Consider the following 25,611-nt stretch of genomic DNA (forward strand, 5'->3'; position numbering starts at 1 on the left):
ATTATATTTTTCAAAAGCACATATAGAAAAAAGTCTGTTGCAGCACTCTGCATCACTTTTAACATATAAGGCTGGATGTTAAAGACCTTTTACCCTCAGATGTGATGAGAAGCTGGGAGGACTTCAATCTCTCTCTGTCCCCAAATGGCATCTGGGAAAAGGCAAAGCCTCTTGAAGAAATGGGTACAGGGTTAAACATTAATACAAATCAAAGTTTAACTTCATCCAACTTCAGTTAATGTGATTGTTAGATAAGCTATAGGAAAATTAATGGTTAAGCTAGAGCTCTGTGCGGAGGTCTTGAGCCACTGCATAGTTCATCATATTTTACTTCCAAGAAGTTACCTTATTGTAATTTTTAAAGTGGTCCTGTGAAATAGTTTTCCATCATTTAGAGTGTTTCACTGGACACTGGCTGCTTGTCACTTTCAGTCAAGTCCTTGTACCTTACCGTTTTCAGACACATGTTTTGTTTGTTTGTTTGTTAAGTCACTTAGGAACCATTAAAAAAAATCAACAGCAGATTTTCAAAGTAATCTGGAAAAGGAAAAAGATTTGCACAGGAACTAAGAGGTGAATCTAACCCTATAGTTTATCCATATGCTGTTACTGACTCCTCATCAGAAATGGTCTCAGTGGCAAGGTGACTGTCTTGACGAAGGGAAACAAGGAATAAGAAAGTTCAGTCCGTGTTAAGAATAAAGGTAGTCATATGAAATATTGACTTTAAAGTTCATTAGAACTTGTACAAACTCTGTTTTTGCAATATTGCAGAATAAAGTCCTGTACCGTACACTCACTCCAGCCCAGCAGGTGGCGGAAATAAGTCTAATTATACGAGGTTAATCGCCGTACAGAAGAATGAAAAGAAGAGAAACGGCGCCCTCTAAAGGCGTGTCAAGTATGTCGCTTAATGAGGCCGGTCCTCCTTAAATGTTTGTGACAAACATGGCGTTTTGCGGTATTGGGGGGGGGGAGTGACACGTCCTGCCTCGCCCTGAATAAATACTGAGTCGATGCTGCCAACCTCTGTATGGCACGGAGGGAAGTTCCCTGTCAAAAGTACACAGACATGCACTCTTAGCCAGCATCAAAAGTCCAATGTTCAGCACCGCCTGCTCGCCTTTTTATTTTTTCCGCCGCCGCTGCACTGAACACCCGGACTGCACCAGGACTCACAGCTGGCTGGGTTTGCGGCGATAGAGGAGGTCCGGATTGACTTCAAAAAGAAAGTTAGGCCGGGGTACCGCAGTCATGTCTGGACAAACATTTGTCAGCCCGTTTCACAGACCCCAGTGTTTGGCTGCTGCAGCTTCCGCGGGGAAAGCCAAACTTACCCATCCCGGCAAGGCCATTTTAGCAGGTAAGAAAGTTGATGTGGGACTGAGCAGAGGCCGCCCTGCAACTTGTTTCGAAGTTTCAACAGTGAGCCTTTAATTGCAGGTGGGATCAGAGCACGGCAGTAATCACTTCCTAGTGTCTCCGGCAAACATCTGCTGCTCAGCCTCTGTGTTATCACTATTATTATCTTCTTTTTATCTTTTCAGGCTAAAGTGTTTGCTTGTTTCTCTTTTTGTTGTAGAAAACCTGACATTTGGTAGATTTGGTCTGTTCAGCCAAAACATTTAGCAATTTGGTAAATGATAAACTTAAAATAAGTCTGCCTCTTTATGAGCCAGGATCCAGGAAAGGGGGTTTTGCACACGTCTTACTATTTTGCTAAGTATTATACTGTTGTACAAGTACAGCATGGTTATTTTGAGAAGTTAGCAGTCCACCCTTTATAGTCGACTGCAGCAGGCTTATCTGTGAACACCATAATCAGGAAATAGCGGGTAGATAAACATATCTAAAGTTTTCAAGTGTCTTAAAAAATAATGTCAGAGTTCAACATTAAACCAGGATTCAGTCTGAATAGGAGCAATAATTACAGCAAGCAAACTCTGATGTGGTAAGAACAAAATTTAAAGTATTTCTAAACAGAGGAATAATTATGGCCTCTAAGACATGAACAGAAGGTCCATGTGAGTCTGCTGTGGTACAAAACACTTACCTGCCTGCACAGAGTACCTGCTGTGACAAACCCTGCTCCTCAGCTTGGGGCCAGAGGAGCTGGTATGATCTGGGACTTGTAGACTCTAGCATTCAGACAGCTGAGTGAAATGAACTCTGGTGTCCTGCAGCTTTCACGGGTCAGTCAGTGACATACACATATTTTGCACAGCTCAGTGTGTACTAACTACAGGACAGTCAACATTGCAACATTGTTAGCATGCACACACATGCTCCAGTTTTACTAAGCTTATTTTTTAACATTAGGATCTGGTTGTATGCCAGATATCAATTAAGCTTGGTCCTAGATTATAAATGTCAAGTGGAGCTTTCTGTTGAACTTTGCTTTTAGGTCCAGCTTTAATCCATTTTTGTGAAACTTGTTATAAAAGTTCAAAGATAAAGCCGCACATGTCCGTGTGATTTTTCTCTGTGTCACAGTCAGCAGTTCAGTGGGTGTTTTCTGCTGATGTGTTGGCTGTGTATGGTGTCCTCAAAGGCCCAGCTCTCCATGTTCCCTATAATGAGCCACAGTGACAAAGCACATTGCTCTCTCACCCTTTGCATGCATTCTCCAACATGCCAGCCACAAATATGGTTCTCCTGCTCTCTCTCATTGAATCCTGGCAGAAATGACCACTTGTTGACTAGAAGCACACTAGAAGAGGACTTTATATATCCAACTTTGTGTATAATGGGAATAATCTGGCTGTATCAAAAGTACTGTAAAACACACTATTAATAACCCAGTATATATGTGATGTACATAGATGGAGCTATTGTTGAGGCATTTTTGCCAAGAAATCCCATTTCTCTGTTGGCACTGAAATGCCATCTTCTACTTTTTTTTCTTTTCTTTTTTTTTTTAAGGTGTAGTTTGACAGTTTGACTCACTGCATTTTTCCAAACATACAGCTTTCATATAGCTTTCATGTGAAAGTTGAAGTTCTTATTCACTTGGATAGTGTTTGACAAGTGTGAATGGGAGATTATCCACACACCATGTGATGTCACAGACTATGTAAAAGATGTACATGGCCACTTTTATGTCACTCACTGGTTAACACAGCATTAAGATGAAGCAATTAGCCTGGCTTGTTCAAAGATATTAGAATTACTATATGTTGCTATTACCTCATAAGCTTACTGGCACAATATGCGCTCTTATCCTGCTAATATGAAGTAAAAAAAAAAAAAGTAAATGTAAATTAAATACTTATGTATGATTTTTTTTTTTTCTGAAAAAGTACAGGTCATGTTAATAACCTTTTACACCAGTAATATCTTGGGTCTGTTTTACATTCCTTCCTACTGTAACATTTTCAAAAGATACTACTAAATATTGCTGTTCTAATGTTTCCTAAGGAACCACGTGCCTTCTCTTTATAGAAATCATTTTTGTTATTGTTGCAAGTAATTTTAAAAAGGAAAAAGTAGTTTCAGAATTCCTGCTCGGCATGTCTGTACATGCTGGACTTAATAAACCAGTTCTGTATCTTTTTCCAGCTTCAATATGGGGAACGAGCTGCAGGTACTACTCAGCTGCGTCTTGATGCGGACTGTTTTTTTTTTTTTGTTTTGTTTTTTTCTATTTAGACAGAATTATGCCTGGGTGTGTCATAAATGGCACCGTTTATGTAATGGGCTGGTAGCCAAAATGCTACCATGTTTGATGTTGTTGTGAAGACAGTGGTTAGTCAGACTGTAATTAAGGGGTTATTTTTTTTTTCACAAACAGCCCCGCTTGTTTGTGTGTGAGCTAGAACCATTGCTGTGTTGGATTTTTCTGCATGACATTTGTTTGAAAGAATGCATGTTACACAACAACACAGAACTGAACTTTGTATTGTGAATGAATCCAAAAGTAAACATGAGTGAAAAAGCACATTAAAGCCTTTATTTTCATCCACTGAGTTCTTAGTTTTCCCCATTATTGCCAGATACTCTCAACACATTGAACCCAGAAGCACACTGGCCAAAAAAACCTATATTTTGTCTAGCTTTTCCCCTTTTTACCCCACTTTTTACAGTTCTTAATGCTTTGACAGTTTACTACTTGTAATTTAAACTTGTCCCTTCTGGGTAGTCGAGGAACTGGTCCGCTGTCACCTTGCTGAATCCATCCTGCTGCACATTAATGTGTATGGAGAGTACACACCCCCTTGAGTTGGAGATGGGCCAAGGGGAGTATCTGTAGTCAGAAAACAACTGAAAAAACAGCTGAGCCAATCAGCTGCAGGATGCTTGTTAGCTGTTCAACTGCAGATCTGTAGCAACCAGGCTTTTAAGGTGGAGCTAGTCTGCACTTGTACATGAATAACTGTATAGCAGGCATCCGTGAAACAGTGCAGTGTAGATGTGGTGAATGGTAATGTGCACCTCACTAACATTTTTGAAAAGCGACTTTTCTTTTCACACTTGCTTTTATTCTACAAACCGTATCAGATATCCTTCACACCTAACCACACCAAGGTTTTTATCTGTATTCCTTTGAGCTTCTTTTAAATGGTCACATGGCCTGCATCTTGTGTGTATTTTATTTAATTGATTTTGTTTTTTAAATTTATTGCATTTTATTTTGTGTGAGCTGCAAAAATAAATCTTTTAGTCTTTTAAATAGCTCGTTTTGACTCTTTTGAAACCAGCATTTTCTTTTCCCCCCCTCCTCCTTGCCCGTTCTTTAGGTGGGATTGCAGGAGGCATAGAGATCTGCATCACCTTCCCAACAGAATATGTTAAAACACAACTGCAGCTAGATGAAAAGGCCAATCCTCCTAAATACAAAGGCATTGGTGAGTCCTTGTTTAATGTTGTCTTTTTCTTTTCTTTTTTTATTTAGTTCTAGCACTTTTGATGATATCACAATTTAAAAAAACAAACAAACACATTTAACATACCTTATAATTAGGGGTGCAACGATACACAAAATTCATGGTTCGGTTCGGTTTGATTCTTTGGTGTCACAGTTCGATATTTTTTCGATACAAAAAAAATGTTCATGCCTTTTTAATTTGTCATTTATTAAAATTATAAATATTTATTTTAACTCAAAAGTACAGTTTTTAAATTTAATGTTGCTGAAACAAAAAAGTAATAAAAAATAAAAATATCTGATTGAGGAATCACTCATCTTTGGAAAAGAGAGTTTATTACAGAGAAATGTCTCTTTCCAAAATAAAAGCTATACTATAAGCTTCTTCTGGGCTATATTCTCAGCAGCATATTAAACATATCAGGTCCCCATAAGGAGAATCATGTGCTAACGGCTGTCTAAATGACTCGGGTAAAGTTTGTAGCATGCATGCTTGTTGTTTTTGTCTGCTTCCACTTGTCTTTGCACTAGGATGCTGTCGGAGTAAATGTGCAGTCATATTCGTTGTGTTCCCACTAGTGCTGTCAGCGTTAATCTCGTTGAAATGACATTAACGCCACAATACGGCAAATCTCCGTTAACGAGCTACCGCCGATCGCCCCGTGTGTGGGGCTAGACGGCCAACACGTTAACGAGCTAACTGCATTAACACACTAGTTCCCACCCATGTAATTGAGCATTGCATGGCACATCCAACATACTGTTTTACTTTAGTCCATGACGCGCTTACCTTCAGAGTCATACGTCACATGAAAACCAAAATAGTTCCAAACGCCAGATCTGAATGAGGGTGGGGGAGGTTCAATTTGCCATGTTGCAAGGAGAGCTTCTGTCTCGCTAGCTTCCCCTGCGCTCAGTGAATCTGCGTTCGACTACTCCGCCTAGGCTGCACTGTCGAGCGCAGATCCACTGAGCGCTCAACACAGACAGCATCGTCAGAAGAAAAGTTGATAAAATAAATTAAAAATTTTGTATTGTTCGATACATATGCGTACCGAACCGAAAGCACTGTATCGAACGGTTATCAATACGAGTGTCGTTGCACCCCTACTTATGATGCTTCAGTACTTTATATTACATAAAGTACAGTGCTGATGTAGAGTTAACATTTTTAATAGAACTTATGTGTTGTTATAGTGGCTTCAGAGCATCGGTAATATGGATATTAATTTAGCAGAGTATCTGTAACTTCACAGAGATAAAACTGGTATCATTCTTCTTATCTAACTACCATAGAAATCTTTCTGAATCTCTCCATCTATCTCAAAGATTAATTATTTAAACAGAAATGATAGATACTGTTGAAGGAAAAAATCTGAATGAATAATACTTTCAGGATTTCTTTACTTATTAAAATACAAAATTGCAATTCTCAGGTCAGGTAAGGACCTATGTATACGCAGGTATTGACGTTAGGTGGCTAATCTAGATCTGAATGACTGTGGGCGACCCTTACAAGCAGACAACGTGGAGGAGGTGGGCCAAGTTACCATTTCTGTCCTTTGAACTTTGCTCTGCCAGTTTCACAAGACAGTTGATCCCTTAGTAATCAGGCTTTGTACTTATGGCAGTTGACTCCTGTTGGATCTGGGGGAGAATCAAAGCTGCACATGCTGATCTAAATAGCTGAAAAGGATGTTAAACATGGCATAATAATAGATAAAAGTTCAACTCATTGACAAAACAATGATAATGGGCATTCTGGACTGGGCCTTATAATGGCTCAGATGGGTGAGAAAAAACACAACAAAACATCATCTTTAAATTATTGCTCGACACATACAGTAGACAATACAGAAAATGCGTTTGAAAATGAAAAACCAGAACAAGCAAATAACACCAACACTGTAATAAACACATTTAAAGTTGTTTGCATGAAGATACCGCGACTCGGCTCAATGCAGAATTTCCAATGATGTAAAAACGTATTTGTTTAATGGCTACTTGAAACGGTTAAGGATCAGCTGTACTGGGTGTTAATCATTAATTGTTTAATCATTTATGTTGATTTGAAGTTGTCGCAATCTTTTGGGCTGTTTGCACAGCTCTCCTGACTTACACACCTGGAATAACAAGCATTGTGAGTGCGCAGACATTAGCAAATAGTGTTTGTGTAGTAAATTGATCTTTGCTCATGAACTTTGGCACAAATCGTGCTTGCGTACTGAAACTGAGTACACAGTACAAACCTCGGTACAAAGGACTGTTTGTTGTTTCCATCAAATTCAGTCTTATCTGTTAACAGTTTATTAGAGGTTTTTTTTTTTTTATTTTTTATTTTTTTTTTTTTTTTTTTTAATAACTGTGCATATGCACAACTGATCTTTGATACCAGTGGATCAAAGTAAATTTCTTTTTAAAAGCTGCTTCCTTTTGCTTTTTGTCTTGTCATTTATCCTGTTTCCTTCCCTCTGCAGTTGACTGTGTGAAGCAGACAGTGAAAGGTCATGGTGTGAGGGGTCTTTATAGAGGTCTAAGCTCGCTGGTCTATGGCTCTATACCTAAAGCAGCTGTCAGGTACTGCAGCGCCACAAACAAAAAGCAAATGAGCACACTAAACACGTTTTGGAATGTGCACAGTCATCTATTAACTTTACAGCAACTTTTTTCCAACTTAACTTCAGGATTTTTTTCAGGGTTTTTCACTTTGTTTTACAGTGTAGGAATAACATCATGCCATTAAAACTCAAAATAAAAATGTTTCTAATTTTGAAGCAAACTGTAGATATCACACGATATTATCAAAAGATTTGTCATTGATTTGTATTTGCTTTATGATTAACTGAATATTTGATCAGTTGATTTAAAATTTATAGCCATATGAGTAAATAAAGGTAATTGCTTATTTTTTTATTTGTTCTTAGTTTTGATTGTCACTTGTGAATAATAATTGATGATTTGCCAGGATTTTTTCTCATCCAGACCTAATCTATATTCTCCTCAAGCTTCTTCAGGAGTTTCCTAGTACAGGCCATGGTTGTAGTAAGAAAGGCCAAATGTTAATTCATTAGTTAGTGCAATTCACAATAGGAAAGCTGTTACTATTAATGGCTTCTAAGTGAGATGAAATGTATCTCTGACTTTGTTTAAAAAAATTCTCTCACTTCTACAGATTTGGGATGTTTGAGTTCCTCGGTAATAAGATGCGTGATGAGAGTGGCAAACTAGACAGCAAGCAAGGATTTTTCTGTGGCCTTGGAGCTGGAGTGGCAGAGGCTGTGGTTGTAGTCTGTCCTATGGAAACAATTAAGGTAAAAAAATAAGTTGAACACATCATGTTGTGTGTTTCAATTCAAATATTTTTTATTACGTGTGGTGGAGATACAAATCTCTCTGGGCTTACATCAGGAAGGATATCTGGTGTTTCTATCAAATCAAATAAATGGAACAACCCATTGGTGCAGTCCCTTGTGAATAAGGAAGGAGCCAAATGTAGCTTTTAGTGGAGTAAGTAAACTTACTTGTGTGGTATATGAATCTTGGCATGGTATTACAGTAACATAAAATAACAATATAGAGGAAATGTTCTTAGTTTTAGCCTTTGCCTGGGTAGGTACATTTGTCAGCCTAACCTTGATAAAGTTTCTTTAGACAGGTTCCAAACTAAGTGAAATGACCCAGAAATACCTGTGTGGCAGCCACAAGAAAGGCTAGCTGATTTCTCTAAATGCTGAGAAAAAGTGCTTCAGTGCTCCCTTAATTAGCTCTATTAGGAATAAATACACTTGACCAAGGGATCAGAGTGATGCATTCACAAAAAACATCGACAAAACTGGCAGTGGTGCATAATGGTAATGTTAATTATAGGTGCATTTTCCATTTCGTACCATAACTTGCTACATGCATTAAATTTTCAGTAAACAGGCTGCCGAACCCACAGCTGAACTCTAAATTGGATCATTTTCCTCTGGTTAAGATTCCACTGAAAGCATTAACAGGTAGAATGAAAGCTTTCACACTGAATCATCTCCCCAGAGAGTAAACATAAAATGCAATAAATTTGATTTTATAGGTTATATGTTAAATCTTTGGAATGACACAATTATTTTTTTCATGGTTCTCATTTATATTGATCTGAAGTACAGCACAACGAAATACAGTAAGAATGAGTAAGGGTGAAGTAAGATATGCATGTATTGTTGTATTATAGCACTTCTAGTCAATCTAACATCTAATTCATATACTAAAATGGAAACTAATAAACTAAAACGGAATCAAACATAAACCTTTTATACGGTTAAAAACTTCAGGCATCAAAATAGAAAATATAAACACAATAAAAACACAAAACTAATATCCCTGGTGCGAACACAATTGGAAAATTAAAGTTATGGGATACTGCAGTCATTTAACAGTTCAGCTTTGTCCTTGCAGGTCAAATTCATCCATGATCAGACATCAGCAAATCCAAAGTACAGGGGATTTTTCCATGGGGTGAGGGAGATTATTAGATCCCAAGGTAAGAAGGGCTTCAGTTGCATTATACTGCCACCTGTTGTTCCTACCATTTATACACGTGTTATTTAGATAATTATCCTCCTTATGACTTCTGAGAAGTTCATGAATTCATTTTAGGTGATAAATATGAAAGCTGTAATAAAGGTTGTCATGAAAAAGTGATTATTTTACTGTTGCACTTTTAGGACTAAAGGGGACTTATCAAGGGTTAACAGCCACTGTCCTAAAACAAGGCTCAAACCAGGCCATCCGCTTCTATGTCATGACTTCACTAAGAAACTGGTACAAAGGTAAGGGAGTCAATACATTTGCAACCACTTGATGCAAATAAAAATGCAGTAAAAAAAACAAAACTCTTTTTGTTTCTTTTTTTTTCTTCTGACGCCTAGGTGATGACCCCAACAAAGCCATTAACCCTTTGATAACTGGACTGTTTGGAGCTATTGCCGGGGCTGCCAGTGTCTTCGGAAACACTCCCCTGGATGTCATTAAGACCAGAATGCAGGTTAGTACCTTAACATATTTCCAGTTTTCCTAGTTTATCCCTTAGCTTTCCAACTAACATGTATATATGCATATTTTCCAACAGGGCCTTGAAGCTCACAAGTACAAAAGCACAGTAGACTGTGCGGTCAAGATCCTGAAGCATGAGGGACCACTGGCGTAAGTTCATGTGCCTGGTTGATATAGTATCTGGGGGAAAATGATTTAAAGGTTTTAAATATATATCTATTTATTCTCACTGTTGGATCTGGCCTTGTTTGAACTGTTAAACTGTCAGTTACCACATTTATATTGGTGAGAACATCATGTAATTTAGTTAGTGACTGCATAGTGTAGTGGTTTACACATCTGCCTAACGTACCTGGTTCAAGCCTGGTAGGACACATACATCCCTTGGAGGATGTTTCAGGAAGGGAATTCTATGTGTGTGGTGACTTATCCATCTATCCATTAACCCACTTTATACTATAGACTGAGATTAAGCCTGTTCATTGTAGGAATGATAAAAACAAAGGTGTATTTAAGCTCAGAACACATCTGCAGACAATTCAGAATCAAAATGATGTAAGATTTGGATAACCAGAGGAACACAAACTGAAAACTCATCTGTTTATCTTCAATTTTGACCATTTTTTTCAAGCTGTTGTGTTATCGTTAATGTCAAAGTTGCTTTAGTTTGATTCACAGGGAAACTTTGTATGGCTCGTCTGTATAGCTTTATAGGTGCTCTGTTTCAGACTAGGTCTACAGCTGCTAATTGATATTTTATCCTCCACTTCATAACTGTTCTTTAAAAAAGTAGTCAGCAGCACAGTAGTGGAGTTGTTAGCACTGTAACGTCACGGGACCGGTTCAAACACTGGTTGGGCTCTTTCTGGGTCGAGTCTGCATGTTCACTCTGTTGTGCCTGCGGGGGTTTCTCCTCTGTACTCTGGCCTTCCCCGTAGTGGCTCAATAATGTAGCAGTTTACACATTTGTCTAACAAGCAAAAGATCCCCAGGAGAGACTAATTCATTTAGGGTCACATCATCAGGTGTAAAAAAACAAAAAAAACCCCAACTATAATAATAATAATAAAAATATAGCTCTGGCTTCCTCCCACAGTTTAACAGCGCCCATGTTAGGTCAACTTGTGGCTGGACATTGGGTGTGAGGTAGATGAAGTGTGCAAAGTATATTGAATAAACTGTTGTATGGTTAAATGTGACTTATAGTCTGACGTGCTTTGAGTGGTTAGTAGGTCTAGAAAAGCACTGTATAATTGCAAGTGCCTTACATTGTCATTACTTCATTACAGTTCTGTAATTTCATAAATATAACAAAAACTAGGGAATGAATAAATGAATATACAAAGTACAAAAATAAAAATAATTTACTGCAGAGTAGCAACATATTATACATTTAAATATTTAAAACTTTAGTTAAGCTGAATTTATACTTATAGGCTCTGTCACCTATGATCTACAGCTTCATATAGATATCTTTGGTCAGAAATGAATAAATTTGGCTTATAGAGTTATTGCCACTAACTTTTTAAAATTATTTTTTATTGACCCTGTAGTATTGTGAAACTCTGATATCATGGTTGCCTAATGTAACATTCACTGTCTGTTACTTCATTAGGTTCTACAAAGGTACTGTGCCTCGGCTGGGTCGGGTGTGTATGGATGTCGCAATAGTCTTCATTATCTACGAGGAAGTTGTGAAGCTCCTGAACTTGGTTTGGAAGACGGACTAAAATCAAGTTGTGCTAAATAAGCAGGACTGTCATGACAGGCCAATCTCCTTAAATCCTGTTTCTAGGTTCAAATATCTACCTCCAAGTGATTTTTCAGAAAGAAAGAAAGAAAGGGATTGGTATGTTCTTGATTTATTTATAGCCCAGCAAACAGTAGTTGGAACTATTATCTAGCAGAATCACTGCTTACAGATGCTCTTTTTTTTTTAAAAAATTCCACAGAACATTTTTTCACCCTGCTCAATCAGAGAACTGAGAGCGCTCTCAACACAAACAAGGAACTAAAGTTTGTACGTACTGAATCAAAGACAAACCAGTTACTTACCTAATGTAATATATAAACTATAGGTTAAAAAATTATGGGGAGTTGACTCAAATTTATTGAATCAAAAATTTAAACCCCTTTTATATGCAAGTTGTCAGAGAGGTTAGAAACCATTCTGAGGATGTGAAATGCTCCAAAAGCTGCAGGTACATTAACCCATTCACTGCCAGCCATTGGCAGTGAATGGGTTAAACCCATTGACGGCTATAGACGTCAATGGCAGTGAATGAGTTAAGAACTGCATGGCCGAAGTCAAGATTACAGAGTAATCTGCTTTGTGATTTCTTTTATCCTCTCCATGCACTTTGGAAGCAGGTGAAGTTGTGCCAGAAAATTCTTTTTGCTAAGATTACAGAGTAAAAAGTTGTGGAAGATGCAGCATTTCTTTAAATGATAATACACATGTTCACATTATTTAGAAATGCACATTTCCATAAAGAAAGTGTTTGTGGGTAAAGAGGGTTCACTATTAAGTTGCAGAGATGTTTTAAATCAGTTAACTTACTAATGTCACTAAAAGTGCCTACGTGCTGTAAAATTAATTTTGTGGTGTTTTGCGAATAAGAATGATTATTTAATGTTGTCACTAAAGACTAGAATAATTTACACATACTACTCTGTTCCAGTCAGTGTCTAATAAGTTCATGTCTTCTATTATCCTTCGAACTGTTAGTTTTTGTTTTTTTTTTCATTCATTGAGAAATGGTGTTATTAGTGCCTTCCATCTCATTCCTTTCTCATTAACTTTTAATTGCAGTTTATTTTTATTCTTTACTGTGTAATATTAGTTGCCTTTTCTTTTTTTAATCAACTGATGACCCAATGTGCCAACTGCTGCTTGAAAATATAATGCCATGCTATTAACTGGAGTTCTAGACACGGAGTCTGGTTGTTTACATGCAATGCCTTTAAATTAGTTTGCTTATGTTATCTCTTTGTGGAGGAGACACAATGTTTACCACATGTTGCCTTTTTCAGCCTCCCGTTTAACCAGACCCTACAGGAGCATCACACTTTGTCACAGATTTTTAAATATTTCTGGAGTTTTCTTGTTAACAGGTGAATATTCTATGAAAAATATACCAGGAGTTAAAAGCTGGTATTGTGCCTTCGATCTTCTTAATTCTAATATCAATGCTCAGAAATAAACATGGATCAGACTGTTGGTATGGTCTTTTTTTCTTTCAAGCCGTCATCCAAATTTCTCCTAACTTTTTGTCAGAATAAGCATTGTATTCTTTGAATGTGTAGGATTAATAATAATAGTGCTATTTGTGTTGTACTATATTAATTTTTTGTGATTACTTACTGTTGTGTGTAGTACTGGTGGTTATTTGTGGTTTTCTGTGCACAAATGTTATCTTCTTTGCTAACAGTCACCAAACAGACATTAGCTATCATTGACAGAATGTGATAAAATGCTGTTATATTGTTATATACATTATGGCCACTTGCCCTGTGACTGCTGAGATAAGCTCCATAATCCTACGGAACCCATGGATGGATTATTTGTTGGCATATTGTCGATTTGCCCTTCTTGGACCTTACGCCTGCCGTAGCTGTCAGTACAGCCCAATGACAGTCGTTGGTATTCACTAGCTACTCGTTGAGAGACGCTTGAAAGAAGATGCTTGTGTGTTTGTAGTTCTTCCAAGGGTAGTTAACATGTCTCTCAATGGAGGCGGAAGCAGAGGATTTTATTTCAACACCGTCCTGTCTTTGGCAAGGTCACTGGCAGCTCACCGGCAGGCACCGATAGACAAGGTAACGCTTCAGTTAGACTAGCGACCTACCGGTGACCAGCTAATAGCCTAAATAGTCTCTGACAGTAAGGCCCGTCACAGACCGCTTTTCTACCAGTGTGGTCTGTGTTATGAATCAGAATAGACTCTAAACATGACTGTTTTGTCAATATATAAATTATAGAGTTATTTCAGGATTAAGGGGCGCCACATAGCATCACTGGTACTTTGCTAATGTCGGCTAACGTTAGCTGTTTTTAGCCTGTAGTTTTCCTTTTAAAAAAACCCAACTTTTCCCCTCATGTGAACAATTAGATCCTTACTCTTCATCCGTACATGTTGGCACAGGAAAGCAAACCCTTTTTGTGTCCTGATTCAGTCGAACACCCGCTGTATGTACAGTTATACATTTATACAGTATTCTAAACTTTTAGTTTGAGGGTCATTACCAAATATGGTGGCACCAGATCTTTAATCATTGTGGTCCGAACATTCTTTGAATGCACCAACATGTGTAGTCAATGTTGTCAGGAGAGGTGCGGGATAAATACAAGTGTTATGAAAATATGTTAAAAAGCGTTACTTATCTGTAATTTATACGATGTATAAAGAAATAAAATATGTATGACGTAATCAAGATTTGTCCAGTCACCTAAATATTTTGGAGCTGTTCCAATGAGCTGTTTATTTGGCTGACTTCAAAATGAATTTGTTTTTAAATGTATTTGTATTTGTTTGTTTGTGTAGTGTGTATTGTTATTTATTTGTGGCAGGAAAACACAACGATAGTTATGTAAAAATGACTGCTTTTAAACTCTTTACCTTCAAAATAGACACACAGATCAAGACATAAATTATATATTAGCCACTGTTGGTCAGCAACATCTTTTTTGCTGTTGTATAGTGTGTGTGTCTGTGTGTGTTTAGTACAGTAAGCATATTGTAAATAATTAAGTAAACTAAGACCAAGACAAAATTGTACTTTAGCTCAAATCATTATCAGCTTTTTGTTTTCTCGTATTTAATGGGAAAGGTTAATAAGTTCATAATTGGTAGTCATAGCTTTAGCCTTGTGGTTTTCAAAGTTTTGTGAAAGCCAAAATTTATAGTGACAGTTGTATTCATATCTGCTTAAAACTGTTGACGTGTCATGAGTTATTTTTTCAATTGCACTTTCAGAAAGAGTTTTATTGCATATTTTCAGCATCTGTACCTAGAATGACATCTTTAGTCTTTCCAATAAGCTCCAATAGTGTATTTTATATCGTGCCATCATGACCTTATCACCCAAAGTGGTCGTCCAGAGGCTGAGGGTGTAAAAAAATTAAACTCTTTAACTGCTTACAGTCAGTTAACAAAAGCATATGTATCCAGCATTTGACTTTGACAGAATGATTTAGATGAATGATGTAGTATTTACCTCCTTGTTGTTGTACACTACAGTGATAATGAATGGTTGACAAAAAATCAAGACACACTCTGACTTGGCTATGCCTAGGGCATATCAGTTGCTCTAATACAGTGTCAGCATACTTTAAGTTCATTGTCCAATGTTGTGTAATGTTACCAAATCCAACATGGCTCACACAACAAGTGTATTCAGTTTTTCTCACTTCTGCTTGTATTCAATGTGTCCAGGTCTTATGTCAGGGAAAGAAACTGTGAGACCAATAAATTCTGATCCTGTTCCCAAACATTTCAGTGATGAGGGCTGAAGTAATATTTTAATCCATAGTCACATGCAGAAGTTTTAGCTGACAAATATAGCGTTAATATTGCTGGCAGAAGGTAGCAGAATATATGGTAAGGTGGAGTTTCACTATAGGAGTACTAGCTCGATTCTGAGTCCCCTTTTGGAGTAGGATAAAGCTGTCATCTGTGCTGATATTTTTAGTGTAGTTGATGGGTAACAAGGTCCTCAAACAGGTTAATCTGTTCATGACAGGAAAGAGGGGCAACTTCCCTGTTCTCTCAAATTAAGAGGAACAAGGCAAGAGGTACACAAAGAGGGAACAAATTATGACCTTAAGGTTGTCAATTTCACACGAGTCCATCTAGTTCCAAAACCTACTGCAGATGCCAACTAGCAAAAAGTGGTTTTGTTTGAATGGCATGATTTTAACAAACACTGATTTGAAATTGTTTTATTACAGTGGATCAGTCTTGAAAATGTGACACTGAATGTTGTTGAGAAACCTAAATTGTACAACCAATTCTCTTCTGGATGAGCCAGTGTTACTCAGTTGAATCGTTAGGATATGTGTTCAGAGATTAAGCAGCTGAGTGTATTGTAAAATTCTACAAGAATGCAGAGGTTGAACTGATTAGAAAATACATTTACTGAGAATCAGAAGGGGGAAACGATAAACAGGAAGTACGCTCCTTGATAAAGAGCCGTGGCTGCAGTAATATAATGACCCGTCAGCCCATTGTGTTATTGTTTAAGAAGTGTGTGCCAGTTTGTGGACTTTATTTTGCTGTTTTTCTGTCTGCAGTAACCTGCTCTATAAATCTGTATGTGATCATATTGATTATTTTTAGAGATGTAGGATGTTTAAGGTGTTGTCTGATAAACAAACAAAATTTATTTATTAGTCATTGTTCTGAATTTTAGCCAAGAACTACATCTGGTATTGGAGACCGTGTCTGTAGAGGAGGGACTCTACTTAAAAGCCATCTTTGAGTGGGGATTTTTAACTCTTTCTGAAGATTAAAAATATTAATGAATAATAAATTATTATTATACTTCTTGCTTGTTGTCTGAGTTACGGAGTTACTTTCAGTGGATGTTAGAATGGCCTGTGGTTTTTTTGTTCAATTTCAGAATCAGTTTGTAAAATGGAAATGTCCTATTAATCTAATTTCTGCTTATCTTTTCTTTGACATTTTTCAAAAGTCAGATTTAATGAAAAATTTCAATGGTGTCTAAGCCAAAAAGACAGCAGCAGTTTGTAATAACCTGCTGAATACTCATTTCCCTCTCTTTCATTTATTAGTGTTTTGTCTCAAGCTTATTGAGATATTATTTAGTCTTATAAGCAAATCAGTCATCTTACCTGGATGATTGATTTGGTCTTTGGCTTTGAAATCAAATAGTTTTTAGTGGAATGTTTTATGTGAAGTCTCCACAACATCCCCTTTGTGGGCTTTAATCATTTAAAATATCCTCTCTCTCCTCTCATGGAAAACAAACAGGAAGTAGTGGCCCTGCTCTCTGTTTAAATGGTGGTTAATCCCTCACTGAACTCTCAATCATGGGGCTAATTAATGCCACAGGCAGGTTTTCAACTGGACTTTTAATTGGATTCAAATCCTGAGGCCCATTTAGATAGTCAAAATCATTAACATTAATGGGACAACAAAGTGCCTGTTTTAAACCCACCCATATGGAAAAGATATATAAATCTTATAAAGTTTGTATCTGTCTTGTGTGAAACTTGTATGAAAAGCATATAAGAGTGAAAACAGATATAAGATCCCTTGAAAAATTATATAATGAATCTTGTATGTTTTGGATACTTACTAAAACAATGTATGAAAATAATGCCAAAGTGGCCACTTTCATGAGTAAATCATGTAAGCCTTATATGATTTACTCATGAAAGTGGCCACTTTCATGAGTAATCACATATAAGTTTTTACTATTTCTTTTCCGTATGGGCAGTAGGCAAGAAATTTCTCTATATTTAAAATATTGTTATATTTAATAGCTTCCTAAAGTTGAGAAATGTTTACAACTCCTCTTCATCCACCCACATTGTCCTCCCACAGGTTCAGAAGCTACAATGCATGTGTCCAGTGGACTTCAGAGGAATCTTCCAGCTAGATGAAAGAAGGAGAGATGCTGTGATTGCACTTGGCATTTTTCTAGTCGAGTCAAACCTGCAGGTAAATAGCGTACCTCGTTTCCTCTCCTCATTGTCATACTTTTGTGCTTGTATTAATTTAAGGATGTTCATTTTCTTATACTCTGGAATACATGTATTTCAGCACAAAGATGCTATTGTTCCCTACCTTCTTGGGCTGCTTAAAGGACTCCCTAAAGTTCAGTGGATTGAAGAAAGCTCGGAACGCAAAGGAAGGGGTGGGTAACAGTCTTACATGTACTTTATCCTGTCATTTCTTTTCATTTTATAGGTGCTGTTTAGTCATTTTTTATTTTTGTTGCAGATATCCTTCCTGTGGCAGAGAATTTCAGCTTTTGTCTTGTGACATTGTTGTCAGATGTCGCCCAATGTGATGAAACCTTACGAGGGCAGGTGTGTGGTAATGACTCTATATATACATGGGTATAGATGCTGTTTATCTCATGTGTACTCAGATTTTTAAATACATTAAGCTCTCATTCACACAGGCCTAGAGACTGGTCAGCAACCATTTGACAACCACCGGTCGCTAGGGAAGAAAACAAATATTCCCCAATTGGTTAACATGTGTGCTGGCAATTCCTGGAAGTTATTTGTTGCTTCAGAAGAGTAAAAATCAAAATGGTTTAAATATTATCCATCCATCCATCCATCCATCCATCTTCATCCGCTTTATCCGGGGCCGGGTCGCGGGGGCAGCAGCCTAAGCAAAGAGGCCCAGACCTCCCTCTCCCCAGTGAGGGGAGGTTTAAATATTAATAAATATTATTTAAATGATTATGTTATCAGATCCTGGAAGCGGTTATGGACATCATGCAGGTCCTGCAAGATATCTGCAAAAATCCAGAAGCTCATGACAAAGGTACCAACAGAGACCTCATTCTTCCGTTAAGTGCTGCTATAGATCATTCCAGTGCTAAATAACATCCACAATATTCTTGTATGTATTCTTGTATTATTCTTTTTCTTGTACAGAATACCTATGTAGGTACACTGTGCCCACCTTGCTTGGTGTTGCAAGAGCATTTGGCCGATACAGCAACACTGACGAGCCGTTACTATCCAAGCTGTTTCCTCGACCAGTTGTTCCCTTACTGTCCACAAATGATGATAGCGATACTGTCCGGCGACGGTCCTTCAATGACTTTCGTTCAATCCTACCAAGCTCCTTGCTCACAGTTTGTCAGGGAGACTCTCTGAAACGCAAAGGCTCCTCTGTGTCCAGTGTGTCACAGCAGGTAATAAAATGAAACGGGCAAGAAGGCAAAACTAACAACATGTGTTTATTTAAAAAAAAAAAAAAAAATGAAATCCTGATTTTGTTTTCAGGCCAGTCCAGAGAGAGCAGGTCTGACACCCAACTCGCCCGCTGATCCCTCTGCACAGTACTTTGAAGGTAATTTCAGATCAGGTTGACACCTCTTTTTGGGTGCAGTATTTCATGCTTTCAGAAGTTGTTTTGTTTTTTACCGCAAACAGAATAGACATTTTTACGGTACATAATTTATTCTTCCCTCTATGTTAAGGTTCTTACCTCCCCGATGGCAGTGCAGTGGACCCTGACTACTACTTCTCCACCATAAGCTCCAGCTTCTCTGTGTCCCCTCTTTTCACTGGAAGCAGCACTGGAGAGTTTCACGTCCCTCTAGATATGCTCAGACAACTCCTTCACATGGTCAGCAGTAACCACACTCAGAGTTTGGTTTTGTACATGCATGCAAGGTGAACATTGTATTACTTCTTTTGAACAGGTTCAACAGATTGTCTCTGAGTCGTTTTTAAAATCACTGGATGACACCTTGGCAGAACTTCAAGTGGTATGCCTCTCAAGTCCACTCAGATTTCTCTTCACTTTACTTTTCATGTTACGCTTTATTTGTAAATTTCTGTTGCTTTCTTTGCAGGTGAATCCTGGTCTTCATCTCTACTACAAAACCTTCAGTGATCCTCTTTATGTAGCCATATTTAAAATGCTGAGAGACACTCTTTATAATATGAAAGGTAAGGAAATCTGTAATAGATCCTTTAATTAAAGGTAGTTTTACCCTTAACAAAATCTAACTAATATTTTCAACACCTTCAGGCAGTGGTAAATTAACAAGGTGATTCTGCTATTTGTATCTAAAAAGTGCTGTGTTTCTCGTAAAGTCCTTATTTGATGAAGAGAAAAGTTAACCAGAAACTACAGAAACAGTGGTGGTCTGCATTCTCAATTGCACACTTTGATCAGGAATAAAAATATGGTGCCAGAATTACAGGTGATAAACAGTGCTGTAACTGATTGCAAAAATGAGAACCAGTAATATTCTAACTTTTTATTTTTAAAATTGTCTTTTAATTTTTTGATTTTTTTTTTTTTTTTTTTTTTTAAATCTACTGTGATCTTGAAAATGGTATTGAGTATATTACTGGTTATTAGTATAGTGTTTGAAATTTTAGTGTCATGAAAACCCTACCTATTAATTGCAGAAAATGTGCAGAAAAGTAGATGGATCTGAGATCCCTCAGATAACAGAGTAATAAACAGCTAACTGAGCTAAAATTAGGTCAGTTGCATATATAGATTTTGTTTTTCTGAAATTTGTATTACAAAGCTAACTTACCAATCTAATTTGGAGTTTTTGATTAAAATACTCTAAAAGCTGCCTGAATCATACACACAAAGTAAAGAGGTCCAGTTTAAGACTCTTAGTACATAGGGCAAATGTGGGCCTCATAAACTACAGCCTTAAGTGCAACCTAGAGGAACTGCAGTTATTACAACTTACACATTAGCTTCCTTGTAAAGCTCTCAAGAATGCCCATCGATTCTTTCACATTAGTATCTGTATTTTGTCTCCCTTCCATGTTTGGTGAAGAAAAAGTGGATGCAAGTTGCATTGACTCACCACATCATCTTGTGGTTTGTTACGCCCCACTTAAAAACGAAGTGTTGACAGTGCATCAGCCACCACATTGTCCATACCTCTCTGATGTTGGATGTCTATGTTGTACTCCTGAGCAAGCAACGCCCATCTCATCAATCTTTGGTTGTGATTGTACATGTGTTTTAGGAATACCAGAGGGTTATGGTCAGTATAAACCATAACAGGAGTGGTGGTTGACCCCACGTACACGTTGAAATGCTGCAAAGCAAGCAACATGGCCAGGGTTTCCTTCTCAATGGTGGAATAGTTGAGTTGATGAGGCTTGAACTTAGCTGAGAAGTAGGAAACCGGGTGACTGATGTCATCAACTCCATCCTGTAGCAGTCCTGCCCCAGTGCCACTTCTAGCTTGAAGACCTTGCTGAAGTCCAGAGCAGCCAGTACAGGGGCACTGCAAAGGAGAGACTTGGCACAGTCAAATGCATGTTGGCACTCAGCAGTCCATACGAAGGGTTCCTTTGGACTGCACAGATGAGTCAGAGGAGCCACTACTGTCGAAAAATTCCGGCAGAAACATTGTAGTAGCCCACTAGACCCAAGAAGCGCCTGAGCTCCCGTCTTGTGGTGGGCACCGGGTAGCTCAGTACGGCCTCCACCTTTGCATTCACAGGGCGCACCTGGCCGTGTCCTACTTGTTTTCGGAGGTATGTCACTACCGCCTTGGCAAATTCACACTTTGCCAGGTTCAGGGTTAGGGAAGCCTGGGTTAAACGAGCAAAAACATCCCTCAAAGTACTCACATGATCAGTCCAGCAAGAAGAATATACCACAATGTCATCCAAATACACATTACAATTGTTAATGTCCGTTAACACAGAGTTCATAAGTCGTTGGAAAGTGGCTGGTGCATTTCGCGTACCAAACGCCATCACTGTGTACTGCAAGAAATGGTCTGGAGTAACAAATGCTGAAATATCAGAGGCTCTGCTAGTTAGAGGAACCTGCCAGTAACAGATCTAGCTTTGTTATGTAGGTGGTGGCTCCAATGCTGTCTATGCAGTCTTCCATGCGAGGCAATGGGTATGAGTCAGGGACTGTGACTGCATTTACCCTCCTAAAATCAGAACAAAAACGAGGAGAACCTTTCTCCTCGTTTCAAAACCGAGGGGAACCTTTCTCCTCGTTTTTGGTGTCAACAGACATGAAGAGCTCCAAGAGCTATGGCTAGGTATCGCCAAACCATTTTCAAGCAGGTACTGTACCTCTTTTTTCATTAACTCCCTCTTGAGTATGTGTGTTGCTTAATAGGGAACGCATCACCCACGTCAATGTTGTGCTTTAACACTGGGGTTCTAGATGGTACATCCCCAAACAGACTAGGGTGCGCTTGGATCAGGTTTTTCACGTCATCTTTCTCGTCATGGGGAAGATAGGAGAGGTACGTGTCTAAGGCATCAAGAACCTCTGAGTTCACAAGCCTACCACTCTGCTGACCTTCACTGCCCTTTACCAAACCATCATCATGGTTTATGGGCACAGAAATGAGTGAGATGGAGCCCTCTTTATCGTCTTCCCTAGAGTGAAACAGTTTCGGCATATTTATATGGCAGAGCCGTGTTTTGCGCCTTCTATCCGGAGTGCGAACAATGTAGTTTGTGCCATTGACTTTGCTCTCTACCACATATGGACCTGCAAATTGGGCTGACAGAGATGGACCAGAGGTGGGCACCAACATGAGTACCTGATCACCAGGTTTAAAAGAACGCTGCACTGCCTTCGTGTCATACTGCTGCTTCATTTTCCCTTGGGCTGCTGACAGAGACTTCTTGGCTATTGCACAAGCATGGTACAAACATTCCCGACACTGCGTGACAAACTCAAGCACATTTGATTGCGGCTGCACATCAGATAAAAACTGCAGCAGGGCTGAAACCAAGGGACTCCTGGTTTGCTTCACGAGCTGCAAACAGTAGGAATGGCAGTCCGTCATCCCAGTTCTTGTCAGTCTCCAGACAATATTTTCGCATCATCAACTTTATGGTCTGGTGCCATCTTTCTAGTGCGCCTTATGACTGGGGATGGTAAGGGCTGGAAGGGATGTGTTTGATACCAAGTGATTGCAAAGTCTGCTTGAACAGTTTTGACTGAAAATTGCTACCTTGGTCGGTTTGAACAACTCTGGGCAGACCAAATGTTGAAAAGAATTTAAGTAGAGCCTTAACTACGGTGGGAGCGGTGATTTTTCGAAGTGGTATGGCTTCAGGAAAACGGGTTGTGGCACACATGATTGTCAAGAGGAACTGATTACCCGCTTTTGTTCTGGGTAGAGGACCCACACAGTCCACTAAAACACGCTCAAAAGGCTCCTCAACTACCGGGATGGGTTTAAGAGGAACAGGTGGCACCGTCTGATTAGGTTTACCCACAATTTGGCAAACCTTGCATGTTTTGCAGAACTTGGCAACGTCTTTCTTCAGACCTGGCCAGAAAAAGTGCTGAAGAACGCGGTCATAGGTTAAAGTGATTCCTAAATGACCTGACCGCGGGTGTTCATGCGCAAGCTGCAATATGCCGCCCCGGTTGTCCCCTAGGAATGACTATTTGGCGTACCAACCCTCATCATCTCCTTCCTGCTGTAAAGCAGGTCTTGAGACCCATTTCCTCACCAGTAACCCATCCTCAAGATAAAACCTGTGTGCCTTTTTATTGTTTATTATCTTGCTTACCTCTGTAAAACACTTAGGAAAAGGATGAGTCACTTGCTGAGCATGGCTCAAACACTCACGTGAGACTAGCAAAGGAAGAACCTCAGACAGCGTAGTCAGACCCTGTTCATCGAGTGCTGATTTAGAAAGGCTAGCAGCCGGCTCTCTGTCCTCAGTTAGAACAGATCCAAGAACAGTCTCACTTAAGTTCACTTCCTCCAGCTTACGAGCTTGCGACCTGGTAAGAACACTGATAGAAAACACATCAGGTTGGGATTTCAACAGCTCATCCTTTTCTGGGATACAGCTGGGTTTATCCACCACTTCAGGAACAGGGAGTACCTTGTCCCCAGCAATATCATTTCCCATTATAAACTCAACACCCTGAATAGGAAATGAGTTTCTCATCGCAACCTTGAAGAAACCAGAGGCTTACTTTGACTGCACATGAACACAATGTAACGGTGCTGGTATGTAGGCCATCCCAATACCTTGCACTTTTCTACTTACGTTACAGAGTCAGTGATGAGTCATCGGCCAACAGAAATGATTGTGAGCCACCCGTGTCCCTCAGTATTCTCACAGGCTTCTGATCTCCAGGAAACCCTGTTAAGGAAACAAAACCATCAAAAAGGAAGGGTTTAAAACACTTATCAGGTTCACTCGTGGTCACATGAGAAGGGGAGTTTAGCGACTTGACTAGGCCAACCCCTTTAGCTTGTTTTAATTGCTGAGGCACCTGTTTACGTTTAAGAGCCAGACACTCAGAAACTATATGCCCCACTTTGTGACAGTAAAAACACTGTCTATCAGACTTGGAACCCGAGGAACCCTTGGTTGTTGAGGGTGTGGCTTTGTATCCTTTTTCATTTGTTCATGATAGGGTGATTCAGATTTACCCACAAACACGCTTTTGTGCGTCAAAGCGAATTCTTCTGCCAGGACAGCTGCCTCTTGCAAAGTGGCAACTTTTTGTTCATTCAGGTACAGCACTGTACGCTCAGGAACACAGTTTTTGAATTCCTCCAACAATACCAGTTCACACAGTGCGTTAAACTCTGAAACTTGACACCACCTACCAAATAGTATCCCTTTTTCCCTTGTGAACTCAAGAAATGTTTGAGCAGTGGATTTCCTCAGGGTCCTGAAACGCTGCCTGTAAGCTTCAGGCACCAACTCATAGGCTCTGAGTATAGCACTTTTGACATTGTCATACACAAGACTGTCCTCAATAGTGAGAGCTGCGCATACTCCCTGTGCTTTACCAATTAATTTGCACTGAAGCAAAAGGGACCAAACCTCCTTGGGCCAATGTAAAGCCACAGCAATGTGCTCAAACGCATTAAAATAGGCCTCCACCTCAGTCTCCCTGAATAGTGGAACCAGGGCAATATTTTTGCCTACATCAAATGTTGGAGGTGCAGGAGCAGGGCAAGAATTATCGGAAGGATTACTAATGTTATCTTCATCCTTCACTGAAGGTGGAACAGAAGGCTCAGGAGACAATTTGTTAGCTTGCAACTCCAGCTGACGCAACCTAACAGATGTCTTAGCTTCTAGCTGCCAACACTTTAGCTTGAACTCAAGCTCAACCTTACATTCTCTTTCTTTGGCTTCAAGTTCAAGACGAGCCAAACGTACCTTTAAGCGTGCACCAACACTGGGATTACTGGATTTGACAGAGAAGGGCTCAAACCGTGGAAGAGAGGCCGGTGGCTTTACCCCACCTGGTTTGACCACAGTAGGTGTCCCCGCCCCCTCCTCAGCACAAACCTCAGGCTGATCAGAGGTTTCGAGGACTGACGCGGCATCCTTAGAGTCCACATCTAAAGGGAACACACCTTTCCCAACCAACCCACTGACAACAAGAGCCTTTAACTCACTTTTTTTCATGGACTTAGCCATAGAGATTTCATAATGCGCGGCAACAGCACATAAATCCTCCTTCCTACATGCATCAAGCTGGTCTATTGCAGGCTCAGCTATAAAATCACCCAGGCTAAACTGTGCCATATTTAAAATTAATCCCGGACGAGCCCCCACTTCTGTTACGCCCCACTTAAAAACGAACTGTTGACTGGGGTGGGGGGTAACACAAAGTGAAAAAGAAAACAAACTACTGGAAAATAGATGTCATTAAACATGATTTATTGCAGAAAACTACTGAAGTAAAAATGAACACAGGGAAGCTCTTATCTTCAGGGTCTCCAAGGCCAAAACAACAAACAAAACACTCCCTTTAACTAAAAATCAAACCAAGAAAACTCTAGCCGAAAACAAAATACAATGGCTGAGCTCCCTGTCTAGCCAAAAACAGGAGAAAACGATCGAAACAAAAATGGCAGAGAACCCCTACCTGCTTCCACTATGATGAACCAATTAACACAGTAAAGGCACACCTTAGCTCACAATAAAAGAAAGAAAGCCAAAGTTACACAGAGTTTAAGTTCTCTCTCTCTCTCTCTCTCTCTCTCTCTCTCTC

The 25,611-nt window shown here is 39.1% G+C and overlaps 2 protein-coding genes across 4 annotated transcripts in view; both read left to right on the forward strand.

Annotated features, from left to right (window-relative positions):
• Positions 1 to 955: 955 nt before the first annotated feature.
• On the forward strand, positions 956 to 13,115 carry slc25a1b (slc25a1 solute carrier family 25 member 1b). Of its 2 annotated transcripts, XM_005944601.3 has the most exons (9): positions 956 to 1,363; positions 4,737 to 4,844; positions 7,342 to 7,441; positions 8,037 to 8,175; positions 9,299 to 9,383; positions 9,568 to 9,672; positions 9,772 to 9,887; positions 9,972 to 10,045; positions 11,511 to 13,115. In XM_005944601.3, exons 1-9 carry the CDS (start codon positions 1,255 to 1,257, stop codon positions 11,623 to 11,625), a joined length of 951 nt encoding a protein of 316 aa, XP_005944663.1. In that variant the 5' UTR covers positions 956 to 1,254; the 3' UTR covers positions 11,626 to 13,115. The 2 variants fall into 2 exon arrangements, with proteins under 2 accessions (XP_005944663.1, XP_042068947.1); XM_042213013.1 differs by lacking the exons at positions 956 to 1,363; positions 7,342 to 7,441.
• A 211-nt stretch (positions 13,116 to 13,326) lies between these two features.
• Positions 13,327 to 25,611, forward strand: part of pi4kaa (phosphatidylinositol 4-kinase, catalytic, alpha a) — a 42,596-nt gene continuing 30,311 nt past the window's right edge. For both annotated transcript variants that reach the window (XM_014340825.2, XM_005944602.2), the window contains exons 1-10: positions 13,327 to 13,714; positions 17,464 to 17,580; positions 17,683 to 17,776; positions 17,863 to 17,951; positions 18,348 to 18,420; positions 18,534 to 18,796; positions 18,888 to 18,954; positions 19,085 to 19,233; positions 19,310 to 19,375; positions 19,463 to 19,559. In XM_014340825.2, coding sequence (XP_014196311.1) covers positions 13,616 to 13,714; positions 17,464 to 17,580; positions 17,683 to 17,776; positions 17,863 to 17,951; positions 18,348 to 18,420; positions 18,534 to 18,796; positions 18,888 to 18,954; positions 19,085 to 19,233; positions 19,310 to 19,375; positions 19,463 to 19,559 — 1,114 coding nt within the window. In that variant the 5' untranslated portion in view covers positions 13,327 to 13,615. The remainder of the gene's footprint in view (positions 13,715 to 17,463; positions 17,581 to 17,682; positions 17,777 to 17,862; positions 17,952 to 18,347; positions 18,421 to 18,533; positions 18,797 to 18,887; positions 18,955 to 19,084; positions 19,234 to 19,309; positions 19,376 to 19,462; positions 19,560 to 25,611) is intronic.

This window comes from Haplochromis burtoni, unplaced genomic scaffold (genome assembly GCF_018398535.1).
Source record: "Haplochromis burtoni strain Fernald_Lab_line unplaced genomic scaffold, NCSU_Asbu1 Contig_407, whole genome shotgun sequence".
Taxonomy (NCBI): Eukaryota; Metazoa; Chordata; class Actinopteri; order Cichliformes; family Cichlidae; genus Haplochromis; species Haplochromis burtoni.